The sequence below is a fragment of the Ursus arctos genome, unplaced genomic scaffold (assembly GCF_023065955.2).
Source record: "Ursus arctos isolate Adak ecotype North America unplaced genomic scaffold, UrsArc2.0 scaffold_3, whole genome shotgun sequence".
Lineage (NCBI taxonomy): Eukaryota > Metazoa > Chordata > Mammalia > Carnivora > Ursidae > Ursus > Ursus arctos.
Window position 1 is genome coordinate 100,667,779 of NW_026622985.1, and position 27,031 is coordinate 100,694,809.

Genomic DNA, 27,031 nt, shown 5'->3' on the forward strand with positions numbered 1-27,031 from the left:
GGACACTTCTAAGTATTTACCAGACACTCTACCTCCAGAACCCCCATTTTCTGTCAGCCTATAGTATTACTGCTGCTAGCTAACTGCAGCTCCCTCTGAGTACCCTGGTCCTTTCTGTTCCTCACATCCTTTACCAACAGAGCCAGATGGTTTTAATTTTTGTTAAGACCAGGACAAAGAAGAATGTGAAAAACACAGATATACTTAGATAATTGGAAACGCTAAAATCAATTTGCTATTAGATGCAAAACTGGATAGTATCCTATGGGTACATAATAAAATGTTTGGGGCCACCTTTTGTATAGAAAAGAAATCAATTCTATCAGACAAAATCATTTTCATTGCTCTTACTTTCCTACAAGTTAACTCTAACCCTAAAGACATGTAAAATAGCCAATTCAATATAAAATCAGCCAAAGGTACCCACGCCTACAAAATCGGATGACTACCATGGTCCACTACACAACGCCTAGGACTCCACTGACAGAACACCCAGGATCTCTTCTGCCCATTTCCAAGTCTTGGACTTCTCTGCCCAGCACCAGAAAATTTATGTACACAAAATAAATTATTATTAAAAAGGATATAAAATACATGTACACACTAATTATAATTACACAATACTCCAAATACAAATATTGACAGGTAATTTGGAATGATATAAAATATAATGTTGGATTAATTGGCTTTCTATGAAATTGTTTAAATTAAAATTAAAATATTAATGAAAAAACAACAGAAGTCAAGATACATAGGACAATCAAACAAAATCATCAGCCTCATGAGTATGCTTCATGCAAGCCCGATATGACAGGAAAAGTAAACATTAAGGACCCTACAATACAGATGCATTCAGGAAGGATTTGTACATTTGTAGAAACCATCTTGGAATCTTGAGGATTTCTGAACATCAGATGGAAAAGATCTTCTTTGAACAGTAAGGCCATGAGAGGCCAAAACAGTCTACAAAGCTAAAGAGGAGAGAGCAAAAGAAAAGACTGTGTGCCCATATTTGCTGATGAAATCAGAGCCAATTCAAGCTGAGACCACAAAACCTCCCAATCTGGAAAAAGGCCAAAGAATGTTCCCAAATTAACAATTAGCAAATTAATACTGTATTCCAGATAAAGGGCCAGTAAAGTTAACAGGTACAGAGAAAAGAGGAATCAGGGAGATTGGTTCAAGATGATGGATTATCACAGAAGACAGGAAAAATATATAATAAACAATCAATCAATTAATCTGCACCATACCTAGCAGCTGCAACAATACCGAGCATACAATAAAATGGCCAATAGGAATTAAATGAATGAATGATGCTAGAAGACAAGACTGCCATCAGTAGATTAATAATGTTAAGAAATCCCTAAATGATAGAAAGTAGACGGGTTCAAATCTATGGAGAAATTATAGACTAAAAAAAAGGGGGGGGGGAAATAAGAAAAGAGCAGTGATTCTAAAAGCTACAGCTTCTAGTCAAAAGTCCAAAAATTACAGGGGTGCCTGGGTGGCTCAGTTGTTAAGTGTCTGCCTTCAGCCCAGGGCATGATCCCAGGGTCCTGGGATCGAGCCCCACATTGGGCTCCCTGCTCTGCTGGGAAGCCTGCTTCTCCCTCTCCCACTCCCCCTGCTTGTGTCCCTCTTTCACTGGCTGTCTCTCTCTTTGTCAAATAAATAAATAAAATCTTTAAAAAAAAAAAGTTCAAAAATTACAAATAAGAAATATAGAAAAGATCAAAACACAATAAAATATTTAAAAATAATAGATAAGAGTAATATTCTTATATAAATTGCCTTAGACTGAATAATACAGAGAAAAATTAATTTAGATGCATTCTTTTTAATCACCTCACAAAATTAACTACATAGATTAAAATATTAGATATTTGTAAAAACTCACAGAAAAGGGTGTAGCTAAAATAAAAAAGACTACATTATTCATTCTTGGCTTTGAGGGACATTTATTGTCAAGTCCTGAGTTTTCTCACACAATTAATTTAAAGGCAATTAAACAGCACATGCCATAGTTACATATAGGACCAGGTCAAAAACATATATGGATTATGAATCTTGCATTATATTAAATGAACTTTCTAAAACCAACTTTAATTATATATTTATATAAACCATTTTTAACTAAAATTTACTTAAAAGTATTATACATTAGGTTAAAATGACAATGATACATAATGCTCTGAAACAACTTTTATGCTAATTTCTTATCATAGGGTTTCTCAGCAGGTATTAAATACTGAACCCCAACTCCTAGGAGGTAAAGGCCTGTGGAGGAGACTTTTGCCCATAACTAAGGCTGACAGTACAGTCTTCCCCTATCAGTGGGCAAAAGGTGTGAGTGCCTGTGTGGAAACATGGGTGTGTGTGTGTGTGTGTGTGTGTGTGTGCATGTATGTGTGTGTGTGTGTGTGTGTGTGTGTTAAACAAGGAGGCCCTTTTGCTGAAGGCTTTCAGCAGGGTCTCGGTTGCATCTCCTTGCCTCTATGCACCTATGATCCTCTGCCACCACGTACCAACCTCGCTGTCCTGACCAACACAGCCAAGGCATCACTTACTCACTTACTATTCGGGTTTTATGGTGCCTGTTCAGTTTGGTCTTTGGAGATTTTTCTTGCTTTCCTGGAACTTATCTATGCATTTAATCATACAGGGATTTGGTTATACAGTTAAATTTTTGACTTGGTTCTATTTAACAATGATAGATGCTATTTAACTTCCTTTAAACTATGTAAAAAAATTCATGAGTTGACATCAGACATCATATAACCAGATCCAAACAAAGCCTTATGTGTAAAATATACAGACTAAAATTTCTCTATGCATTACAACTTATAATGTTTTAATCTCTAACATCTTGAAGTTTTAAAAAAACTAATTTATTTTTTATAACCTTTTATAACCTTCATATTTTATTTCTACGTACTGAAGTAAGAGAAGATTTCAGACAGTTATTTGCAAATGTTTCTCAGTAAGTAACACTCCAGGCCAAAGTTGTCTATTTTTAATACATAAAAAGCCAAATTAGATAAAATTATTATTCAATTTTTCTCTGGTTAGCCTTAATTTTGAAGTTCCAGGGCCATCTTAATGTGCAGTACAGAATTTTTAATGAGGCAAATACCTTCACCACTGGGTCTGCAGAATCATGATTTGTCTCATCATTAGTTGTATGTTCTTTATCCACATTGCACTTAAACCTCGGCGCCCCTTAGATTCATGGTATTTAAATAATCATTCACTATAGCACTAAATGACTAAGAATTTCTAAAAAAGAAAACATACAATGCTCAAAACCACTAATGCGGCTTGTGGGGTTCACCTGAGTGATCAATCGATCAAACACTGCAACCATGAGCATGCCCCCTGATCTCCACTAAAACCTGGCAATCTCACCAAATATACATTCACAATCTCTCAAGATGTTTTCTGTTAAGGAAAACATATACATTTATTGATTTTTTAAAAACAGAAATAGTATGAGATATCTTTTTAGAACTGCACTGCAGTAACCCTTCTCTAATCTCTAGAAGGTTTGAGAACTATTTGATTAGTCAATACTAACATGGGGAAAAAACACCCTTCAACATGTAGTACTAGCTCTGCCACAGACTATGTCCTGGGAGTGTCCCAAGAAAACTTGGGCTTTGAGACATTACCTAGAAGAAATGTGTAATAAAACTTGCCTTAGTTACTTCTCAGATATTTAACAGATCAAATGAAATATATGAAAGCAGTTTAAAAACAATAAAATACAAAACAAGCATGAACCTTCAGTGATACCTGGCTGCAGGGAAAAAAGATGCTAGTGCCTGTTCTATGTAAGAATTAGATTTGGCACATAAGATATTAGGTTAACAATATTAACACTATTTTCAAAGTTGACTTTAACTTTTCATCAGTTCTATCACAAGTACACACTAGCATCTGTCTTCCTGCCTCTGAGGCACTCCAACCCAGGAGGCGTGCTAGTCCTCCACTAACAGGCCCGGTGGAGAAGGAAGCTGGGGATAGAGCACCATGGGCAGGGGAAAGCGCCACTGCTGAACACGTGGCCCTTGAAGGGCATGGCCAGGAAAAGGAAGACGTTGACACCCTGGCAGGCGGTCAACATCCCACCAAGCAGGCTGCAGTCAGGCTGAGCTCCAGCACAACGAGAGACCTGGAACTACCAGTCTCACCCAACAGGCAAAAATGGTGGTGACTGTGGGGCTCATTCCTAACAGCCAGCTAAAGAATCAGGATAGGGGTGGGGGAGATACGGTTTTGTAAACCAAGCCAAGGATGGTAAGGATTCTGTAAAGACTCACTCCATTTGTGAAGAGCCTCATTATAATTTAACCCGGAGGTTCTGGACTAAAAGCCTAAACTGTACCAAAACAATGAAAACTCCCATGTCTTCTTTTGTGTTGAGGTTCTAAAATGGTTCTAAAAATAACACACCCTGAAAGACAACCATGCAGGAACCCATAACCAGCCCCCTCCAGAAAGGGGAGCACTGATGCATTTTTAGATCCTTCCTCTGACAAATCGACGGGACCTAAGACCTATTCAGCTTTTATGCTTCATTTTTCCTGTACAAAAGCTTTGTCTGGGGTAGGCTAAATATATATATTTGGGAATACCATGGTAAATAAGAGAAAAGGACACACCTACAAAAAATCACAATATAATTATAACCCCTGCTGCAGGGGGAAGAAGCAGGTCACCGCAAAGGAGGCCCACCAGAAAGACTTCAGGAGCAATAGGAGGTAGCACTTAAAGACAAATTCCACCCAGAAGTGAGAAAAGCGCTGTTCCTGGGAGAACAGCACATGAAGACAGGAGGCCATGAATGCACCTGGAAAGTGCTAGGCAGGGTGAGAAGTTCAGTGGGATACAGCTTGGGGAATAGGAGAGCCTCCTGAAAAATGTGGCCTAAATGACAGATGAAAGCCAAATTTCCAGAGTTGTAGATATGTTATAGATTTTAGACTTCATTTTGTTGGCAGTTAAAAACTATCAAATAATTTTATGAAGGTAAGTTACACAATATAATTAAGAAAACAATGGCAGGGGCGCCTGCCTGGCTCAGTCGTTAAGCATCTGCCTTCGGCTCAGGGCGTGATCCCGGTGTTCTAGGATCGAGCCCCACATCAGGCTCCTCCGCTGGTAGCCTGCTTCTTCCTCTCCCACTCCCCCTGCTTGTGTTCCCTCTCTCACTGGCTGTCTCTCTCTCTCTCTCTGTCAAATAAATAAATAAATAAAATCTTTAAAAAAAAAAAAAAGAAAAAGAAAACAATGGCAGAAGGCAGTGTAGAAGTTACTTTGTATAGGAAGGAAACTGGAGGCAGAAAAAAACAGTAGGACAGTGGTTTAAATAATCCAAGTAAAAAATGATGAAGCCTGAACTAAGGTAATGGCAAAAAGAAAAGAGGAACATTCAGAACGCTTAATCAGAAGCTATTCATAATAGTGAATCCAGTATTTTTAAGTTATCTAATGCACTAAGTTCTTATTACAAAGTAAAGTACTTTATTACATCTCTCCTAAAAAATTTTAATCAGAAGTGTAACTTAATTCTGGGCATTTAAGAAGGAAACAAAAATCATCAAGAGATCAGACAAATCTTCCTGATAACTCAAAAAAGCTTTAAAATATTTTAAGCCCTTTCCAAGTCTGTTTTAAAAATCAACTGCTTATAATAAAAATCAATACTGATTAATTAAAGAGTAAAGAGAAACATTAAATATCAAGTAATCCCAACTAAAATAAGAAAGTATTCAAGTATTTAAATCTATTTAAATCTAGCATTCTAAACAACTTCACATTTCTTCTTTGTGTTCTAAAAAAAATAACAGGAAATGTTTTCTATGAACTGGTTGTTTCAGTACTTAATTCTAACTTTTTCTTCTTTTGACATAGCCTTGTTTTTTCGGTTTTTGCCTGCTAATCTTATTTTTAATCACTAAAAGAACATACACATTCATACACACACACACACACACTTCTGACAATTCAGTGCTTTAATATTCAATCATTCTAGAACAGTTTAAGAACTGTCTTTCTTGATAAGAACTTACTTTGCTTACCAGATGTGCAAACCAATAGATTTTTAAGTAATGTAACTGCTAATAACTTCAGTTTTAAAGAAAAGCAGGTATATCACAACCTAAAATATTCCCTAATGTCAAAACTATCAAACAATCTAATTGCCTTTGATTTATCTGATTATGCAACTTTTACTTCTTGTACAAATGGGCCAAAAAAATGGGTTGGTAAGTAATATACCAAGTTTCAACCATAGACTGGCAAACATTTCATAGAGATCAGAAGATTAAAAACTGTGCCATGCTGAATAAATTATTTTATAGACAAATAAATATAAGTTTAAATGCCAAACAGAAGATTTTAACAGTCCAAACTCCAGCCATCCTGTGGACCTGTGGGTGTGTGCCATAACGTGCCATAACCAGGTAAGCAGCTCTCTAGTCACCATGAAATTGGACATTAATTTTACTTTCAAATATAATTTATTCCAACCAAGGGTAGATAGTTTTCAAGTCCCCCCCCCCGCAAGAAAAGCTTTGGAAAAGAGACTCTAATTGACAATGATTATTTCCATAAAGTTGTTTCATGAATATTGGAAGTAGTAGGGCCAATTTAATTAAGAGTATAATCACTTTAAAATCTGAACCTGATTATTTTTTATTTCCTCCATAGTAAAACTTTTCCTCATTTCACAAAGAGCCCTAAATTGTGAGACTTTAGTCAATAATTTAATCATCATATAAAATAAAGTTTGAAGTTTAGTTACCTATTAAACATAATACTTATTTTTTTACAACTTATACTGTTATAAGATAAAGCAGTTTCTATTTCAAAAAGCAAATAAATAAAGCTATGTTGACACCACTATAATTTCTTATATGTAGCTTTGCTATCATATATAAAAAATAATCCTACACAAATCTTCCTGATGTTTCGTATCAGCTTGCACATAGCCAATACATTTAAGCACCTACTCATAGTGGCTGATGCTACTGCGTCTCATATGGTAGGTGAGACAAATAAGACCCTCAGCAACCCCACATGGAGGTAAGTACTGCCAGACCATTTTACAGATGTAGACACCAAGGAACATGCCTGAAGTCCCACGTCAGTAAGAAATGTCAGGATTTAAGTCAGATACTCTAAATGCCAAAGCTCACAATTTGTCCACTATACTATTATGCAAATTTAGCCTTAGAGCAGAGATCTCTCATTTTTTGATAGATGGACAGAAAGACGGAAGTGCTATATAACAGTCCAATTCAACATCTCATACCATCTCAAAGTATATGGGTGCCAGTGATACCTTTTAGAAACACAGCTGCTATTTAACAGTAACGGTTCCTGTTACTGAAATTATAATTTAGTTCCCTCCAATATGCAATTGTACTAAGAACAATGATAAAATTAAGACCATTTCATGAACTAAATGATTTTCAATTAAAAATCTTTATAAACTCAAATAATTTCACATGAAATAAATGTATTATTTTCCTCAAAGTAATACTTTTATACATCTCCCATACGCCATGCTTCAATAAATCGTTATAACCATGCCTTTTATGGTAGATTAACAATCCCAAAAGGAACCCTGAGCATAACAATGCTACCAGGCTCAAATGTTTTAAAAATAATCATCTTTATCCATGTTGTTTCTATGGAAAACAATGAGTGCTCCCAAGTGGGGGAGGGCAGAGAAATTCTATTAATAAATTACTGAATGATTTTTTTTCTTGAAGGTGTTGGGAAAATCAAATTAACACATAACAATAGTTAGTGAGATATGACTCCATTTTCTGTAATAAACACCAAGATCAAAACGCACCCAAGGTAAATTTCCTTGCGAGCTTCCCAGCAGGAGTCTTCCTTTTTGTATGTGATTTCCTCTCACCCACAAAAACCAGGCCAAATACGCGCATGTGCCGCTAACACTAAGCAGCACTTCCTTATTCACTCATGTCCAACAATTTATGGATGATCAGTGGCAAAAACGAGCAAAAATAATGAAAGAATGCAATGAAAGCTCCCTGAGACCAAGCTGGACTTCCTACTCATTTCTGTGTCTCTTTCAGATGGAGGCCTGATACAAATTAGCCACTGGGGGGAAAAAGTCATCTGGTCATAAAATACAGTACAAGGTCACTTTTATGTAAGTTTGCCAAAAGGGACATAAACCAGGACAATTTCACACTGTGACACAGGATAGAAGCATATTAAAACAATCTCTGTTCCTCCTCCATTGTGCTGTCACAGTGCTCAGCTTTATAGGCCTTCCCAGCACCGGCACCGGGCTCTTCGCTTCCACCTGGTCAGTCTAATTAATTAAGAAAGGAAGTTACCTCAAATTCTGTACTTTTTGCTTTTATTATCAAGCACTTCGTTTGAAGTTATAGGAGTTAACCTCTTAATCCTACAGACCGTGTGCTATGTTCTGGACATTTGGGGATGTCTGGATAGCTTGGATAATTGGTCAGGATGTTGCTGTCGCTTATGTTAAATTTTATGCCAAGACTTCAAATCAAAGATAGGCATTAAGGTGAGACGCAAAATAAAGTTACTCCCAGAAACATCTTTGGTTTGTGAATTAATCTGTCACTGATTATATTTTTTTCACTTTCATTAAAGTGTTGAATCTTTGCCTCATAACATCTGAACTCAAAGTAAGATGTTAAAATATAATATGAAATAAACATATTCCTAACTCTTATTTCAACCCTGGCCGGAGGTTAGACCTTCAGAGTTCACGATGCAATCAGCAAACATCTTCTGACATCATCCCACATAATCTAAAGGTCTCTCTGAGGCAGAATGGGAAGAAAAAACCACACAGCTGATCTGAGGTTTGACAGCAACAGCAGTGCTATTGGCCCCAATACCCTTGTACTCTGGTATATGACTGAGTAACCAAGATAAAAACTGCCAAGAAAGCATCTCCACCACAAAACAACACCCAGCAGATGCAACCTTTTTTCATCAGAATTGAAACGAATATTAAGATGCAAGCATGGGATCAGGTTCAAACACACATGGACATGTATAATGCTTGACACAATACGTAGAGATGACTACGAAATAATATAAATTTGATAAACATTTAAGTGCTAACAATAAGTTAGAGTTCTAAGATAAAAGTTACTTTCTTACTAAAAAAATTTTGCGTTATCAAAACCATTTACATTCTCCTACCCTTGAGAATATAAAGAATGGGAATAGTGAGGAGATGGTCCTAATAAAATAGAAACATGCACCATGGTAAGGAGAGAGAAGAAAGGCTTATTTAAGGCCCTTAAAAGGGCATGGTCAACCCCCCAGGCCTAAAATGTCCTGTTTGAATTAACATAGTGGTTTAATTAAAAACTAAGTAGAGAATTCTACTTAATTTGATTTTCAATTCAAGCTCTGCATCCGCCCGTAGCTAGTGGCCAATTTCCGCATCTCGGCACAATATGCAAGGGGCTGTTTTAAAATCGATTGCCCAGGGGAATCAATGGGAGTATGGTGGAACCATATGCCATTTAGGGACTCCACCAGACTTAGACATAGTAAAACAGCACCAGGAGGGTGGCCAAAGGAATAAAAAAGAAATTTAACTTAACCATATTTCAAGTTTGTCATTACTCAAATCATTGTGCTGAATCTACCAATTAGAAGTGTTTTCTAAGCCCTCCTTAATATCCCTTCAGAACTAGATGTGTCTAATGGCAATGAGCAAAGAGCTTTAAAAGCTACACACAAAGGAATATCCTTGCTAGCCAGCTGTGTTAAACACGTCAATGACTGTGATACATTCGCGCTTCAATGAGGCAGCAGGTAAAGTCTGAAATACAGTCTACAACACTGTGTAAAGAGCTACAGACCTTAACAAACATTATGTAAAACCTGCACAAGTCAATTCCTAGAGTCTTATATCAGAGAAAGGCATAACAATGAAAGGCTTAACCGTATACTTTATACATTTAAGACTTAACCATGCAATGCTAATAACCCTTGCAACTTCCATGTAATTCATTTCAAAACTGAAAAATATGAATATTTAAAGTGATATGTCACGATTAGCTTAATTTAAAGCTTTCCAAACAATTCTAATAGGGTCTACAATGCACCCAATCTTCAAGCAGGTTTGATTTTGCTTCAGTCCATGCCATTTCAAAATGGGAAAAATCATTTGTTACCTTAAAATTGCCCAAGATAATATGTGAATAAGTAAGAACTGATCGTACTTAATTTAGTTGCTTTCTGATGATCCCACAGAACATTTATTAGTGAAATGCATTAAACTCTAGAATGATGGCACTAATAGCTAACATATCCTGGGCTATGTGTTTTACATGAATAATCTCTTATTTAATCATTACTATACCCATTTTACAGAAAGAGAATCTGAGGTCCAGATGAAAAAACTAGCCCAGGCTGTGAGACTCAAAGGGCAAATTTTCTCACCTTAGCACCCTCACCCTCTATCTCTCTGCCACAGGCGCCTTCTCCTTGGTGCAGAAAGAGCAGAATCATTCCACCTCTTCTACCTCCAAGCTACAGCCCCATTTCCCTTCCCTCCTCTAATAGCTTTAAAGACCAAGTACCTTCATTTGGTTCCTACAACTCCCAATCACTGTCCAACAACACAAGTCAGACAAATGGTAACCAACCATCCTGAGCTCTGGCTCCTTGCCCTCCTTTCAGCCCTTTGCTGAGCTGGGGAATCACCTGGACTGGCCATGTCCACTGTACCCACTGTAGTCATCCAACACAGCAGGCCCCTCAGAAATCATGAAATAGAGCTGGTGATCTTGAGGGATTCTGAGGAGACTAACATAGTCAAAGATCTGCTTAGAAAAGAATATTCTTTTAAGTGTTTATATAGACATAAAAAAAAACTTAGAGGAAAGAATGCTGTACAGTTGTAGGTGTGAAATATCTTCGATTGCCTTCTTGTGTCCTTCCTCAAGCTGCTTCTCCCCTTGGACCTTAGTCTACAAGGGGGAACAAGAGAGCAGTGACATGTCACTGGGGTTTCTGTCAGTTTTTTTTTTTATTCTAGAGATGGTAATTCTGCTCCATTAAACGTAGCAAGTCCCTCTTCTAGTTGGTTAGTTCACAACAAGGGAGGAAAACAATGTGGAGACAAGGGGTCTGTCTACATTACACACTGTTTTTTAAAATAACCTATTTAACTAAAAACTAGAATTTTATAAAGAGTATAAGTCAGGTAGCGAAATGTATACTACCAAATATGAAAATAAACTTAACACTGAGCTTTACCAATTGCTTTTGTACTTGGTAAGATTACACACGAGGCAGAGATAAGACGAAAGAACAATTTGCATATTTAAAGCAAACATCAACACAGCAATGTTGGTGACATATGTTGCAACACTCTGTTTAACACGACTAGGTGCGTGATTGATCCGGTATGGTGATATCTCTACAAAACACAGTGCTTCACATTGTGTGGTGCACGTACTCCTTCCTTCAGTGACATATGTCTCTATACTTAAATAAAACAGTAGATGCAAAACTCTTTTTCAAAAATTTTTTGCCAACTCCGTTATCTATAGCACAAAATCCAAACTAACTGGCAGAGCATTCAAGGCCTCCAGGATGTGACCCCAACAAGATTCCACGTACCCTGATCTCTCACCAATTTTCCATTATAAGTGTCAGCCATTCCCTCAATCCAATCAGAATCCATGCCTTTGCCCAAGCCTGGAATGCCACACTCCAGCAAAAGCCTGCTCACCCTTCAAGTCTCAGTTCAAGTGCAGGCAGACTCCTCCCGTGAAGCCTTCCCCAATTCCCTAGGTAAATCAAGACCTTCACTCCTTTCAGTGCCTCCCATTGCAGCTGGCTGTATAAAAGTTCATCACACTGCGTCCCATTTGATTGCACCTCTTCTTTCTCCCTCTGTCTATCCCTGGAAATAGGAGCCCTGTCTTTTCATTTCTGTCCCCAGCAAGGTCCTAAAGTAGCATAATTAATTACTTCTTAGTAGGTGCTTAGTAAAACTCTGCTGAATGAATGAATATCCATCAAAAGCTTTGGTCTAAAATTATACAGAAATCGCTTTCTCAAGTGTCTCCTATGCTCTCACTTCTTCTTGATGCTCATTCTTTCCAGCCCTCTTTAATACAATATTTTACATTCCATTCTTCTAGAAACTCTGTCTTCTGACTTCCAGAAGAGCACACTCCTTTTGCTCCCCTGCTTTCTGCCAGGACCTGCTCAGCAGTCTCCTTTGCTTCCTTCCTCTGCCAGCAGGCCATATAGTCCTCTTTTCCGCTCCAGCCCCATTTGTCCTTGGCCACCTCATCCACTTGGTCGGCCTCAGTTAACTCTCTATAGTGTTGACATGTGAAGACCACAACCACTTTGGGATGGTTAAAAGCAACCCTAGGTTTTAGGACCAGTTCTGAAATTGTACATATGCGGCCCTTAGACAATTTAATAACACTTAATATATCTGGACCTTAGTTTTCTCCTTATAAAAGGAAGGTTTGCACTAAATCCCCTTCAGCAAAACTCCTATAATTTCTTCAAGAAGTTATAAACACTTAAAGAATTTTTAAACTGAAACTACACAATTCTTTCAACATTATACAGATGACTTAAATAATTCAAATACGTCATGATAAAAAACAATTCCAATATATCAAAGCCAGTTTTCTTGGAGCGCTTGGGTGGCTCAATGGTTAAGCATCTGCCTTCGGCTCAGGTCATGATCTTCAGGTCCTGAGATCAAGTCCCACATCGGGCTCCCAGCTCAGTGGGGAGTCTGCTTCTCCCTCTGCCTCTCCCCCTGCTTGTGCTCTGTCTCTCTCTCTCTCTCTCTCTCTCTCTCTCTCTAATGAATAAATAAAATCTTAAAAAACAAACAAACAAAATCAATTTTCTCAATGTCAGGTTGGACTGCCAAACACAACCATCCATTCTGATCTCAGAACGTTCACTACATATGAAATCAACTCTGAGTTTTAAGCTTCAAACTATTCAAGTATGGAATAATATCTAGAAAGCAGAAAGCTGCATCCACTAAAACAACACTTTATCACCTCTCAGTGACTCTTTCCTGGCATCCTTCGACACATAGATCTAAAAAGTGCTGTACTTAAGGTTTAAAATCAGAAAACCTGTCAAAACGTGAGACTAACAGTTTCATTCGTAAGTACCTACAAAAAGTTATATGAGATAAAAAGCCATAAAAAGTCAGAGTTTACAGCTTCCCTTGCCAAATTTATTGAATTGGCATTATAGTATTATTCAACCATAAGATACACAGGCATACTTTCACTTCATATATCACAATACGAATAGAACTAACAACTAAAAAGGTGTAATGTGTCTATAAATAAACTGTAACCTAGAACTCATTTTTGCCAAGAAGTATTAACTACTTAAATCTTTGTATTATATTCCAACTGTTTATAGCAAAAACCTCCACAAGCTATGAACAGAAACACTGTTCATTTCACTTTAAAATGTTATATTCAAAGACAGATGAAGTTATTACCACTGATACAGTTTGGACTGATTGTTTAAGATGCTCTTGCAAAGTCTACTGTTCTGCCCATTTCTAACTGCCCACATTCACTACAATCAGTAACTCACAGTATCTTGGGAATTTGACTATCTAAAGGAGCATGTTTGATTTCATAATATGCTACTCTCCTGAAAATACTGGATATAAAGTAACTTTTACATCAAGGTATGTTTTAATATTTTGAGAATTTCATGTCATGCTTTAAACTAAATCGAGAGCGCCTAAGAAATGAAGAATAGCTATTTTATCAGCTTTATTCTCTACAAACAAATATTCCACCAAGTTTATACATACTATAAAAAACATACGAAGGTCAAAAGATGACTTCCTCCCTGTGGACATACAAAATCATTCAATATGCAATATTATTAATATTGTTGTCAACATGATTAATATTAATAAGATGTTGTTAGTACTAAACTTTTTGTATTTCAAATGGTTGTTCAAGACTGCTTTTTTCTAGCTCAACATGAATGACATTTACCTCTTAATCTGACAAATTTAATTCCAAAATATGATTCACTTACCTTTTTCAGGCCAGCAAAACCTTCTGATTCCAGAAAGAAAAAGGCAAAGGGCATCAATACAAATAAACAAAGGTTGGAAAAGAGAGAAGCAAGATTCCACAAGCCTATAAAGAGGTAGCAAAAAAAAGAAAAAAGATTAGAGACAGGCTTTGTCAAAAAAAAAATTACTATGCTAAATTATATTAGTCAAAGATCTATACTTTTTAATAATAAAAAAACATAAATTTGAAGACAGTGGCCTAACAAATCACCTAAATTTAGAAATGAGAAAATACTTTCTGTAACTTTGTAACTTTTACCTACTAGGAAAAACCAATACAGAAACTAGAAATATTTTTCCTCATGTCCTAAAACAAATTTACTAAAGATATGACAAATGCAAAGATCCAAAGACACAGTCTCTTTAGACATATTGGCATCTGAATATTTAAATTAGAGCCACTAGCATTTATTGAGCACTTAATAATTGCCAGATACTCTATTAGACATTTTACATGCATAATATCATTTAATTGACGCCTCATAAAAACACTAAAGGTAATAATTAGCATGTATTGAACCCTTCTGTGCCAAGCACTATTCTGAGTGATGTACCAAATTATACCAACTCATGTACTGAGTAATGTACCAATATTATACCAACTCATAGGAATCCCCCAACAAGACAGAGGCATAGGCCGGTTATATAACTTAGCCAAGGTTGAAGAGCCTGCCAGTGGCAGAGCTAACTCCTGGGATTTTTAAAAACCACTATATCACAGAAGTTTAAGTAAGTAATTCTAAGTGGGAAGGAAAATATAAAAGAGGCAGGCAAGTTCATATCACCTTTTCCCTCTTTGGCACTCTCTGTACTCTTATAAAACCACAAAAAAAAAAGCTACTAAGATGATAATAAAAATAGATTTAGAAAAAGAAGACTAAGTCTGTCTTTGGGATTATGTCTGGCCAAACATCTTACACCTTTTATAGGTAAAACACTCAAATTTAAAAATGATTTTCAAAATAATGCCTATAATCCTTATAAAATCAAGAGTTAAAGATAAAATTATGCTAAAGCATAAATTCAATCTACTACATGCACTTATCATTCAGTGTTTTGGAAAATGGGCAACAGATGTTCTTTCAAGGCCCTTATTTAGAAGGCACTACTCCGGGGCGCCTGGGTGGCACAGCGGTTAAGCGTCTGCCTTCGGCTCAGGGCGTGATCCCGGCGTTACGGGATCAAGCCCCACATCAGGCTCTTCCGCTATGAGCCTGCTTCTTCCTCTCCCACTCCCCCTGCTTGTGTTCCCTCTCTCGCTGGCTGTCTCTATCTCTGTCAAATAAATAAATAAAATCTTTAAAAAAAAAAAAAAAGAAGGCACTACTCCAAGCACAGGAGACACAGGAACAAACAAAACACAAAACTTTTGTTTTCACCAAAATGTGGTATGAGGAGTCTTCAGTTTCAGCCATTCTAACAGGTATATAGTGGTATCTCCTTACTGTTTTAATTTGCATTCCCCTAATCAATGGAGAATAACATGAACACCTTCATGAACTCATCTGTCACCCATTTATATCTTCTTCAGTGAAGAGTCTCGAGTCTGTTGCCCATTGTTTCATTTGATTGTTTGTTTACTTATTGCTGAGTTTGGCAAGTTCTTTATATATGCTGCATACAAGTCCTTTATCAGGTATTTTCTCCCCATCTGTAGACTGTCTTTTCATCTTTTTACAAGTATCCTTCAAAGAACAAAATTTCTTGATTTTGACAAAGTCCGATACACCAATTTTTTCTTTTACAGATCATCTTACACAAGAAATTATGGTCTAGCCCAGTAACACTAAGACTTTCTCCTATGTTTCCTTCTACAGGGGTTAAAGTTTAAAGATTTACATTTAGATCTATGATCCCTTTGAGTCACTTTTGTATATGATGCCAGGTATGGACTGAAGTTCATTTTTTCCCTATGATTATCCAATTGCTCCAACACCATTTGTAGAAAAGAATACTCTTTTTCCACCAAATTACCTTTGCACCTTCATTGAAAGTAAATTGGCAATATATGTGCAGATATATTCCTGGATCCTCTATTCCATAGAGTCGATCTATTTATCTTTATGCCAGTACCACACCATCTTGATTACTATGGCCTTAAAATAGTCCTTCAGTTGGGTAGTAAGTCTTCCAATTTTGTTCTCTTTTCAAAGTTGCTTTGGCTATTCTAAGTCCTTTGAATTCGCATCTGAATTTCAGATCAGCTTTTCAATTTCTTAAAAAAAAAAAAAAAAAAAAGCCTGCTGGGATTTTGAATGAGATTGAATTTAATCAGTAGACCAATCTGGGGAGAACTGACATCTTAACATTGTCTTCTTATCCATGAACATGGTATATCTCTCCATTTACTGTGACATTCTTTAATTTTTGTCAGCAGTGTTTTATAGTTTATAGTATATAGGTCTCACACATCCCTAAGTATATCATGTTTCTGATGCTACTGTATACAAGTGGCATTTTTTTAATCAACGTCCAATTACTCATTGCTAGTATATGAAATGCAATTGATTTTTGTATATTTATTGTGATCCTGCAACCGTGCAAATTCATTTATTGGTTCTAATAGCTTTTTAATTATAGATTCCATCACAATTTCTTTTTTTTTTTTTTTAAAGATTTTATTTATTTATTTATTCGACAGAGATAGAGACAGCCAGAGAGAGAGAATACAAGCAGGGGGAGTGGGAGAGGAAGAAGCAGGCTCATAGCAGAAGAGCCTGATGTGGGGCTCGATCCCATATAGCCGGGATCACGCCCTGAGCCGAAGGCAGACGCTTAACCACTGTGCCACCCAGGCGCCCCTCCATCACAATTTCTATGTAGACAACCATATCATCTGTTAATAGAGACAGTTTCACTTTTTCCTTTCTAACCTCAATGTCCTTTATTTTCTAAAAATCGCCAGAACAATGTTGAATAGAACTGGTGAGAGGGGATATCCTTGCCCTGTTTCTATTTGTAGGGAAAAGCATTCAGTCTTTCATTAAGTTCAGTGTTACCTGTAGGGTTTTTACAGATGCTCTTTATTAGGATGAAGAAATTCCCTTTCATACATAGTTTGCTCAGAGATTTAATCAAGAATGGATGCTGAATTTTTCTTCTGCTTTTTTTTCCTGCATGTATTGTGGTGACTTTCCTTTTTTAGGGTTTGAATATCGTTAATTATATTCACTGATTTTTCGAAAGTCATAATGTATTATCCTTCTTATAAATTGTATTGGATTTGTTAAATTTTGTTTAGAATTTATGCATATATGTTCCTGACGGAAACTGGTCTGTAATTTTCTTTTCATGTAATGTCTGTCTGGTTCTGGAATCAGGATAATGCTAGGCACCATGAATTAGGAAGTTTTCCTTCATTTCCAATTTTCTGAAAGAGTCTACACGAACTGGTATTACTTCTTCCTTAAATATTTGGTAGAACTGACAGTAAAATCTTCTTGGCCTACAGGTTTATTTGTGAGAACATCTGTAACATTTCTACAATGTCTGAGAGACTTTAGTAGTTTTTGCCTTTCAAATTTTTCCATTTCTTTAAGGTGTTGTATTGGCATAAAGGTAGCACAATGTGCACTAATTATGCTTTTAATACCTGGAGAATCCACAGTGATGCCATCTCCTTCATTCCAGATATTGGTAATTGGTGTCTTCTCTTTTTTTTTTTTTTTTGCTAATCAACCTGGCTGCAACTTTATCAATTTGATTGATCTTCTCACTTTCTCTGTATTTTCTCTGTTTTCTATTTCACTGATTTCTCCTCTTATCTTTTTTTTTATTTCCAATCTTTTTAATTTGGTATTCATCTGCTCTTTTCTTCCTGTTTTCTTAAGGTGGAAATTGTGGGCACTGATTTCAGACCCTTTTTCTTTTCTAAAACAGGCATTTTAGTGTTAAAAATTTTCAAATGTTTTATTTTTGTTTTCATTTAGTTAAACGTACTTTCAAATTTCCCTTCTAATTTTTTCTTTGAGGGGCGCCTGGGTGGCACAGCGGTTAAGCGTCTGCCTTCGGCTCAGGGTGTGATCCCGGCATTGTGGGATCGAGCCCCACATCAGGCTCCTCCGCTATGAGCCTGCTTCTTCCTCTCCCACTCCCCCTGCTTGTGTTCCCTCTCTCGCTGGCTGTCTCCATCCTGTCGAATAAATAAATAAAATCTTCAAAAAAATTAATTATAATTTCTTCTTTGACCTATTAGTTATTTCATTACCAAATAATTGAGGGATTTTCTAAATATGTTTCTGTTACTAGTTTCCCATTTAGTTTCATTAGATAACATATCTTGTGTGACTTAAATTCTTCTAAAAGTATTGATACTTATTTTATGGCACAGAATATGGTCTCTCTTGGTAAATGTACCAAGTGTACTAAAAGAATGTATATTCTACTACTGTCAGGCAGAGTGATCTATAAATACTAATTAGGCCAAATTAGTTAAGAATGCTATTCAAATCTTCTATCTTGTTAATTTTCTTAATTTGTTCTATCAATTATTAAAAAGAAGATATTGATAAATCTGCATAGAACTGTGATTTTGACTATTAATCCTTTCATTTCTATAAGTTTTTGCTTCATGTATTTAATAGCTACTTATTAGGTAGATAAATGTTTATAATGTTTTGATGAATTAAGTCCTTCATCATTATGAAATGATCTTATTTATGCCTGGCAAAATCCGTACCCTTTTCTAATAATAATATACCTATTCCAGCTTTCTTCTTCTCTTGCTCTAAACTTACTTGTGTCTGTACATTTAAAATGGGTTTACTGTAGGCAGCATATACTTGAATCTTTCCTTTTTATTCAACGTGATAATCTCTGCCTTTTTTTTTAAGTTTATTTATTTGTTTATTTTTAAGTAATCTCTACACCCAATGTGGGGCTTGAATTCACAACCCTAAGATCAAGAGTTACATGCTCTTCTGACTGAGCCAACCAGGTGCCCCAATCTCTGTCTTTTAATTGGAACTTTTAGACCACTGATGTTTATTGATATAGTCAGGTTTAAGTCTATTGATTTGCTCTTTGTTTTCTATTTGTCTCATTTTTCTTCCCTTTTTCTTCTTTTTCTGTGCTCCTTTGGATTAACTAACTTTTATGATTCCATTTTATTTCTTACAGTTGCTTATTGACTATATCTCCTTGTTGAGCTATTTTAGGGTTACTTGCAGTTTTATCACATACACCTTAACTCATCACGATCTGCTTTCAAGTGATATAATTCTTCATGTACAGCATAATAATCTTCCAATAGTGTATTTCCATTTCTTTCCTTCTGCCTTTGTGCTATTGTTGTCATGCATTTTACTATATATGTTATATTGTTACTATTTTTTAAGCAGCCAGTTATCTTTTTATTTTTTTAAAGATTTTATTTATTTGAGACACAGAGCAAGAGAGAGAGAGCACATGTGGGGGAGAGGGAGAAGCAGGCTCCCCGCTGAGGAGGGAGCCCATTGCAGGGTTCAATTCCAGGACCCTGGGATCATGACCTCAGCTGAAGGCAGACGCTAACCAACTGAGCCACCCAGGCTCCCAATTATCTTTTTAAAAGACTTCTATAATAAAACTTTAACATTTTACCACAAAATTCAGCCAATAACCTGAATGAGCCTGGAAGCAAATTCTTCCCCAGAGCCTTCAATAAGGAATGCAACCTCATGAAAACATTCTTATCTACCAATTCTGAATCTGTGTCAATTATGTCAGTTGTGACTTATTTTTCTCCTCATTATGCATTATACTTTCCTGTTTTGTACTCAGCTGTAGACTCAAGGTAGGCAGAGTGAACCCCCAAAGATGTCCATATCTTAATCCCTGGAATCTGTGAATATGTTACATTACATGGTATATTAGTATTCTAGGGCTGTTCTAACAAAGTACCACAAACTGGATAGCTTCCCACAACAGAAATTTGTTCTTTCACAGTTCTGGAGGCTGTAAGTCCAAAATCAAGATATCAGTAGGGCCATATCCCTTCTGAAGGCTCTAGGCAAGAATCCTTCCTTATCTCTTACTGGTAGCTGCATTCCTAGTTCTTACAGATGCATCTCTCCAAATCTACCTATGTCTTCACATGGCCTTTTTCGAGTGTGTCTGTGTCTCTGTTTTATCTTCTTATAAAAATACTAGTAATTAAATTAGGGCCCACCCTAACCCAGTGTGACCTTATCTTAACTAATTACATCTGCAAAGACATTATTTCCAAAGACGGCCACATTCTGAGGTCCTAGGTGGACCTGAATGGGGGGAGAAGGGTGGGCAGGAAAGAGGACCATTATTCAACCCAAGACACATGCCAAAAAGACTGCAGATACAATCCTTAAGGTTATGAACCTTAATATAGGGAGACAGAGAGATCATCTTAGATTAGCCAGGTGGGTGAAACCTACCAGGGTAAATCAGGGAGCAACTCAACCCACTTCTGCTGGAGAGGGTCACATGAAAAACATAAGAGGTGGGCAGCCTCTAGGACAAAGACCAGCACCTGGCAAGGAAATGGAGGGCTTCAGTCTTACAGCCACAAAGAACCAAATTCAGCCAATAACCTGAATGACCCTGGAAGCAAATTCTTCCCCAGAGCCTCCAATAAGGAATGCAACCTCATAAAAACTTTCATTTCAGCTCCCCCCCCCCATAAGAACATCAGTTTAATAAGACCTTACAAAGAGAAATGTCTAAACTGAGAACTGGATAGTCCATTAATTCTATCCATCTGTAAAACAAGATGTTTCTCTGTGTAACTCTCTCCTGTCTAGTACTCTGCCCAGAACCTCCAGCCACCTGCCCCTGCAACCATAGCCTGCACCCCAATCTTCCCAGCAGCACCCTCAAGCAGTTGCAGGACTCATACCCTGAACTGCTATTCTTCAGTGCCTATGTTTTCTTGAAAACTTAGTTGTTTTAGATGAGAGGGTATATACACTCTATCTTACTTCATCTTGGCCAGACTATATGTAGCTTTTAAACTTGAATACTGATTTTCTCAATTTTTTTTACTTCATACCTGAGCCTTAGTTTTGGATAAAACAATAAACAGAGGGAATGCTCTGAACATAAAACACCATAGCAGATCACTCATTCTTTACTCACTGTCCTCATGAATTTGCTAATCTTTAAAAAACTGTTTTTTTAACCTGTAGTTACCCACCGTTTGAAGATGACTTCCCAAAAACTTATTGATGTCCTTGCCCCTTTTTTAAATTGTTTCAACACACAACTCAATAAAGCCTAAACCTCAACTCCTATGTCTTTGTTTTCTCTTACTAGACAAAATTGTTCCCTATTGTAAAATACCCATTCTCTTTACTCTCTTGCCTGAAATTCCTAAAATATAACTGCTCCAGTACACATTCTACAGTGGGCCTCTAGGATACTTCACGAAACCATCAAGCTTATTCTTTTTTCTCCCTTTTCTATACCCTGCCCATTATACTCTTTGATACATTTAGAAAGTGCACTCTAATCAAATGATAGTGTCCTAGGGGTGCCTGGATGGCTCAGTCAGTAAGTGTCTACCTCCAGCTCAGGTCATGATCCCAGGGTCCTGGGACCAAGCCCCACATTGCATTGGGCTCCCTGCTCAGTGGCGAGTCTGCTTCTCCCTCTGCTTGCCACTCCCCCTGCTCATGTGCTCTCACTCGCTCTCTCTCTCCATAAATAAATATTTTTTTAAAAAAAGATAGTGTCCTAAAAACATATTAAACATAATGAAATCATTGCAAAGCCTCACTTTGTTAAGTTCCTATTATACTATTCAATACCTGCTACTTTCAATTTACACTCTGAAAGGAAAAAAAAAACACTTAGAAAAAAAGTACTAGTTTTATACCTTCTCAAAGAATTGCTTTAAATTAAAAGGACCTCTCTTCCTGTTTCTAATGGTCTAAATAACAAAACACTTTAACAAAACACTTAAGCAGGGTAGACATACATTTGTAAGATTCTGAAATTAAGATTTGTTCAAAATAAGCAAAAGTTTACTTTTATTTTAATGCACCAAGAATAACAAGGAAACACAGAATTTTGGAGCAGAAAAGAACTTTGAGATCCCTTGTTTAATTCACTCAGAAACCAAACTCTTTTTTTAAAAGATGTTAAATAAATGCCACACAAATTCCATAACTTACAAATGATAGACAAGGAATTAGATCCAAGATCTCTTGCTCTTTCTGCACTACTGTATGGATCTCACACTTAACATTCTGGATGAAAAAAGCACAATATTTTTAATTTTGTTAATATCATCTGCTGAAAAAAGCCATCAGTTTAATAAGATTTCACTAAAGGAAATGTTTAAACTGGGAATATGACAGCTTATTAATTCTATCCATCTGTGTGAAACAAAATTAGTTGAGCTTCTGATCAGTTTGTAAGACACTGAAACAAAATCAGCACTTCTACTGTGTTTATATGTGAGCACATATACACCCAAGCTTTCTGAAAACACCAAATACAGAAAGGTTTTAACAAATCCAACTTCGATAAAACATTGAATGTACGATATGTACTTTGTGTGCTATAATGTCCCCTAACAAAACAAGGCATTCACACTATTCATGATTTCAAAGGCCTAAAATTCCTGATGGCAGATGTCTGAGTGAGTGGCACTTTATATCTGACCAGCCTAAGTTTGCATCTATCAGCTATATATGAGCTAGAAAAGGAACTTCAACTCTGTTTCCTCATATATCAAACAGGCTCTAATTTAACTCATAGGGCTCTCATAAAGAACAGAAGAGAAATAGCATAGCAAATACTCAACAAATGTCAGTGCCTCCCGCCAGCCATCTCAAAATAATGCAAATGATCCAAACAACTGAAAAATTCTAATGCACACCAGCAATTTGACCAGATAAAGACAAGAAAGTGAGTTACAGCTAAAATTAGCTCTCAACCTTTCCCAAAGAATTATTCTCATAAGGGGCGCCTGGGCGGCTCAGCCTTTGGCTCAGGTCATGATCCTGGGGTCCTGGGATGGAGCCCCAAGTCTCCCTGCTCAGCGGGGAATCTGCTTCTCCCTCTTCCTCTGCCCCTCCCCCAGCTCATGCTCTCTCACGCTTGCTCTCTCAAATAAAATCTTTAAAAAAAATTTTTTTTAAAGTATTCTCATTAATTACACCCCAAAAAGCTTATAAAACAAAAACCTGTATACACGACATTAAAAATATATAAAAACAACAATGACCAAAAATAGATACAGAAAGTAAACTGCAAAGAAATACACCAAATTACTCACGATGTGAATGTACTAAAATTATGGATGATTTTCTTCCTACTTTTCTACATATTATAAGTTTTCTATAAGGAGCAAATAAAGACCTTTAAAAAACATGAAACATATTTAAACCTCGTTGTGAAACTCAAAATTCTCCAAATCCCAGTTAGGTAATCTCCCAGCAAAATGCTGGGCTTCTCATCAGCCATGCCATTCACTCTATTTACCAGCCTCACTGACTACACAGTTCAAATCCCAGTTTCAGCCAAATCACAGATTACCACTTAGCAGGGAGCTCAAAGCTTGTTCTCAAATAGCTGCCACCATGAATATAAACCCCTGAATGCTTAAAATCTATATACTTTTATAACAGAGGGAAAACTTTATTACTTTCTATAATTTGAAACAACTATCATTCGTAGCACAGAAGGGGACTTTTTTATTGTTCTTGAGCTACAAATATACATACTTCCAGAATTCATCCTTCTGATCATAAATGTCCCCTTTCACACAGGGAAAGCTACCAATTTTTCTCTGAAAATCAAAAGTTAAGAAATAAAACTCTGCCTTGGGCAAAAGCTCACAAGTCAGAAAAAGTATCTGCTCTGACTAACCCACACACTTAAAAATGAAGATAGTTATGAAAAGCTAAATAAAGAAATCTATATCAACAGATACCAACAAGCAGCAATGTCTGCAGAACAAGTGAAGAAAATGATGAGTATGATCACAAAGATTCTGAATACCAGCTCATTTAGTTTGACATGAAATTCGGTGCCTACACTTTTACATACTGAACTTTATATATGTGTAATATATGTGTGTATATATGTCCATATATGTATGCTATATACGTGTGTATATATAATACATACGTGTGTGTGTATATATAAAATTTTAAAATTTTTTTATTTCCCCCAACTGCCCCAGGAGGCTCAACATTACTACTACTGATTTTGACAACCACAACTGTAGAAATGGATATAATATGATACAGAACCTCCACTGTATTTTTGCAAGAAATATCCACTTAACACAAACAATTTGAGAGTTGATAGTCTTGTCTTAACAGGATAATCATCTACATAAATAACAAGTTTTTATTCAAAGTCTAAATAATTAAATGCAAAAAATTAAGTTTATTTACCAGAGTAAGTAAATGTGAAAGTTTCAGGCTTAGCTTATGCTAATTTAATTATTAAATCTATCATATATAAGTTAAAGTTATTATGAGAAAAACATCTAATATAGAGAAAAGTAATATAATCTATTATATATTTCTAAGTAGTAATTATATTCTTGACAATTCTGTAAGACTAAGTTTTCAGCATTTTATAAACATATATCAGACATACATACATAAATATCCCTTAAGAATTATTCTGTAATTTTGATGAAACTTACCTAACATTAAATTAGGACTAATATATATTACCTATGACTACATATTAATTTATAAAATAAAAATATTAATCAAATTTCTCTACTTCAAAACACTAAAATTACTTCGATATAGCTAAATTACGTCTATATAAGCCAAAAACTTCAATAAATTACTTCAAATATAACTAAAATTACTTCAATATAGCTAGAATCCTTCAATATAACACAAAAAATTCAAAAACCTTGTAGTTTGTCTAAATCAGTATCGGTGACAACCTCTCTGAAAGATGTCCTATGACTATCCCCCAAAGATGTATCTGAACTTAAACAAAGGTTATTTACTAATCCTAGAATACTTCCTTTCAAACCAAACCAAACTGAATTGCCGGATCACCATAGGATGCATTAACTTCTAGCTCCATCTGCTGGAGTCACAAAATATTCCAAAATTCGACATACAATACTATGAAGCAAATATCTATCACTTTTCATCACATAGACCAAAAACTTCATGAATTTAAAACAGAAAATTAATCAGAGTTCAGCCATATTCAGTAATTTCCAAAATGACAAATCTAAGTTAAAATCAGTATTTCAGTGGAATTGAGGCTCTAACGCAATTGTCAAAAAATGAGTTATGTAATAAAAAAATTCTACCAAGAAAGCAGAAGCCTTAGAGAAAGACAAGCTTGCTTTTGCACAGTAAGTATTGTCTGAACCTCAGAATTAGAACAGCTTCTATTAGAAGAAAAACAAAAAATAAAGAACAATTTTAGCAATGAGTTGTGAAATTTTTTACCTTAATATAACTTTCTTCTTGTAACAAAAAAGTAACACATGTCCATTGTAGAAATGTTATACAAGCACCAAAAAATTTTTTAAATCCTGTAATTAATCCTACCACCCAGAGAAAAACATGTTTTTCAACATCTTTCGCTATCAACAAATACTCTTCTACATCATCATCTGTAATGACCAAAAAAGCACTCCACTGTTAGGATCCACCAAAATTCAATTAAGCAAATTTCTTACTTTGACACTTAGAGTGTTTTATTTTTAGTATTATAAACAATACCTCCATTAACATCCAGTAACTACAGTGATGCATATTATGACAAATGACTATTAAGACCACTTAATTAGAAACTACTAGTAACATTTAACTAATAATGGTGTATTAAACTTTATGAAGGACTGACTTTTGATTTAATATTTATACGTAAGTAGATGTAATAGTTCTTTTTCTTTTTTTTTAAGTTTGATTGCTTATAATCTAGAAGTCTGATTTTTTTAATCTTCTGGGGGACTTGAAAATGGATAAAATAAAGATGGATTTTGTATTGTTCCTTCATTATATCCACAACAGCATATTGTCTATTCCTGTTGAAAAATCAAAATAAAACACCCATACCTTCAAAAGACTAGTGAGGTTCATGGTGGTTATCTTTTAACAGAGTAAACGTCAACTAGGCAATCATGTTATAAACGTGTGTCTCCGTTTCATAAGTGATTATGGACAACTTAGCAAAAATTGGCCCCCAGTGGGGGAATACCTCAAAACCTGAAGAATTATTTCCTGACTTTATTTAAGGCTACAACTTAACTCCATCATTCTCCTACCTTCCAAAGATTTATTCCTGTTTAGTTTTTATTTTAATTTTAATCTCATCTTACATAAAATTACCATTTTAAAGGGAGTAATTCAATGCATTTAGTGCATTCACAAGTCATGCTACCACTACCACCATCTCACTCCAAAACATGTCTATCACCCTGAAAGGAAAACCCATTAAGCACTTGTTTTCAACTTACGGAACTGAAGAGTTTCATATTTTTCTGCTAAGTTTTTAACAAGATACAAAGAAAGTGAATACAAATAAATACTTTCTTTTTTCTATCCATTTTTTACCCTTTTCCAATTTTAACAATAAAAATGACAATACAAATTTTAGCTACCATTTTAATTTGTCTTCTCTGCTCTCTTTGTACCATCCTACGGTAACTACAGTTGCCAGCATGTCATACCCACACTGAGTGAGTGATGGGACACACCTCACAGCATCCAGCTGACAAGTGACAAAGACCCTGGGCTAAAACTGCCAATGACCAGAGGATTACCATTCTGCTTCATTCCAGCTCCAATATCATTTTTGTATATCACATTTTTCAAGCTATTTTAATCATTTTCCCATTGTAGACAGAGATACATCTTGCTACATGATACAGATTTAGAACTAAGGTTAGTATCTTAATTATTTATGCTACTAAATTCTGGCCCACAGAAGTGAAGT

The 27,031-nt window shown here is 35.9% G+C and overlaps 1 protein-coding gene across 3 annotated transcripts in view; it reads right to left on the reverse strand.

The window, feature by feature from the left end:
- Positions 1–27,031, reverse strand: part of LMBR1 (limb development membrane protein 1) — a 180,989-nt gene that overhangs the window by 91,414 nt on the left and 62,544 nt on the right. For all 3 annotated transcript variants that reach the window (XM_026479220.4, XM_057304482.1, XM_026479222.4), the window contains exon 5: positions 14,104–14,207. In XM_026479220.4, the coding sequence (XP_026335005.1) occupies positions 14,104–14,207 (104 nt within the window). The remainder of the gene's footprint in view (positions 1–14,103; positions 14,208–27,031) is intronic.